We start from the raw sequence: 2,024 nt of genomic DNA, 5'->3' as shown, positions 1-2,024 counted from the left end.
GAAAGACACCAGCTTGATGCTGCTACTTGTTCAACTCCAAAGCAATGAAGAAAAATTAATGGTTTTTATAAAGTTGGGGAATTTTGGCTTCTAACTGTCAGAAAAGGCTTGTTTTTATCAGTGTTAAATAGCTTTCTAGATTTCATTCTATCATATTTCGTCAACAATAACAATAACAACAATAAACCAAGTATAATTTTACGATTGAGTTCTGACAAAGCGTACGTAAATCTTACCGTTATTTTATGTAAGCAGAGGCTATTTCAATAGTAAAGATGTTGATATTTGTGCAGCTTACAACAGTAAAGATGTTAATTTTAGTAGTAAGTGTGCAGTCCAATGGTCTATAAAATATGTGAAAACTATAAAATATCAGACTTCAAATTTAAGCAGAGACAAATGTTCGGTAATTTTCTTCCACCTCATTTAGCTGTGATAGTAAGTATCCGATAAAATAATTGAGGTGCGTACAGTCCAACCGAAACACTACCATTATTAGAAACAAAGTTAATTTCCCGCCAAAATTACCTCATCCCTCCAAAATCCCATATATTTACAACATTCCCTCTTTCTCAAAAAATATACACACACAAATGAAGGGTACTTCCAAGATAAAAATGGCAGCAATATTGATAATGGTGGTGAGTCTTGCAATGGTTCTAGGCCTAATATTAGTTCTACTTGCTGAGTTCTTCTGCTCCCTCTTACTTCGTCGTCGACAACAGTCAAAAACGGCTATAAATTCCACGTCAGCTTCCATCGCACAACCACCACCACCACGTCGCCAAGATCAATCAATTGCTCCAACAACTCTTAGTAGCTTCTACGCACAAGGGGTTCTTCACGCTCCTAGAAATTTCCTCTTCCCTAAAGACGACGACAACAACAGCAGCTTACCCAGTGTAATCTCACAAGTGAGGTCTGTGGAGTGTGAGGCGTACACAGACCTTAACCCTAAAGAAAATTTCGATTTTGAAATGCAAAATCGAAATTCTTCTTCACCTTATCCTTCCTTTATTCAAATTCAATCCCCTAAATTAGTACATGAAGTACCACTACAATGTAGCACTAGTACATGTACAACTATGGAGCAATTTGTTTACATATCAAATCCAATTTACGATAATGAAAAACCCAGGCCAAGTATGGTTGATACGCCTTTTGAAACACCCAATTCATCGCCCTCTTATCTCGAAACAATTGATAATTCTTCAGAGAAAGACGACGAAAATTGTGGAATATCATCTTCATCATCAACTAGTCCATCTTCTTCAGTTCAATTAACTCCAATGAAGAAACTTCCAGCTGAGGCATGTTCAGTTTCACTTAGAGATGTTAGATCAATTATTACTTCAGAAAGTAATTCTAATAGTAACAATTCTTCTTTTTCCTCTGGATCTCCTTGTACTTCTCCTTCTTGGTGAAATTTGCAAAAAATTATGTACTTAAAATTTTCTAGTTATTGTTTTGTTTTAGTGTTTTTTTCGGTTTTATTTAGAGCTGCATTAATGTAGGTTAAATTAGCTCAGTTTGTTTAGTCCTTGTTGTTCATGTAAGAAAAAATGACACTGAATAGCCACTCTCGAAATAATATATATATTCCGTATGTTATATATAAAAATTATATAAATTTTATATATTTTTTTGTTTACTGAATATAAATAGTTTCTGACGCAAGATAAAAGTGATATCCCTTAGGACTCGTTTGATAGGAGGTATTAGATGAAATAATGCATGCATTAGCTTTGTATATTAATAATGTCATGTTTGGTACAATTTTTGAGCATATGCATTAGTTATGCAAGCATTAGTTATACACACTATTTGGTATTATCTTATGCATAATTAATGCATAAGAAATCATGGTATTACCAATGCAATGAGTTTTAATATATGCATTTGCTTAGTTAAAGATAAAATTGTCCTTCAAAACTTAAGCTCGACTAAAATATGTCATTATATTAATGAAAGTATTTTTGTAAACAAATAATTCTTTTAGAAATTGTAATATTTTAATACATTAA

General features: G+C 32.8%; 1 protein-coding gene across 1 annotated transcript; it reads left to right on the top strand.

Annotated features, from left to right (window-relative positions):
* The first annotated feature begins 593 nt into the window (after positions 1–593).
* Positions 594–1,488, top strand: LOC104223714 (uncharacterized). The gene has a single exon (XM_009775188.2). It carries the CDS (start codon positions 594–596, stop codon positions 1,422–1,424), a length of 831 nt encoding a protein of 276 aa, XP_009773490.1. The 3' UTR covers positions 1,425–1,488.
* The last annotated feature ends 536 nt before the right edge of the window (positions 1,489–2,024 follow it).

This window comes from Nicotiana sylvestris, chromosome 6, assembly GCF_000393655.2.
Source record: "Nicotiana sylvestris chromosome 6, ASM39365v2, whole genome shotgun sequence".
Lineage (NCBI taxonomy): Eukaryota > Viridiplantae > Streptophyta > Magnoliopsida > Solanales > Solanaceae > Nicotiana > Nicotiana sylvestris.
This window is presented reverse-complemented; position numbering and strand designations above follow the sequence as displayed.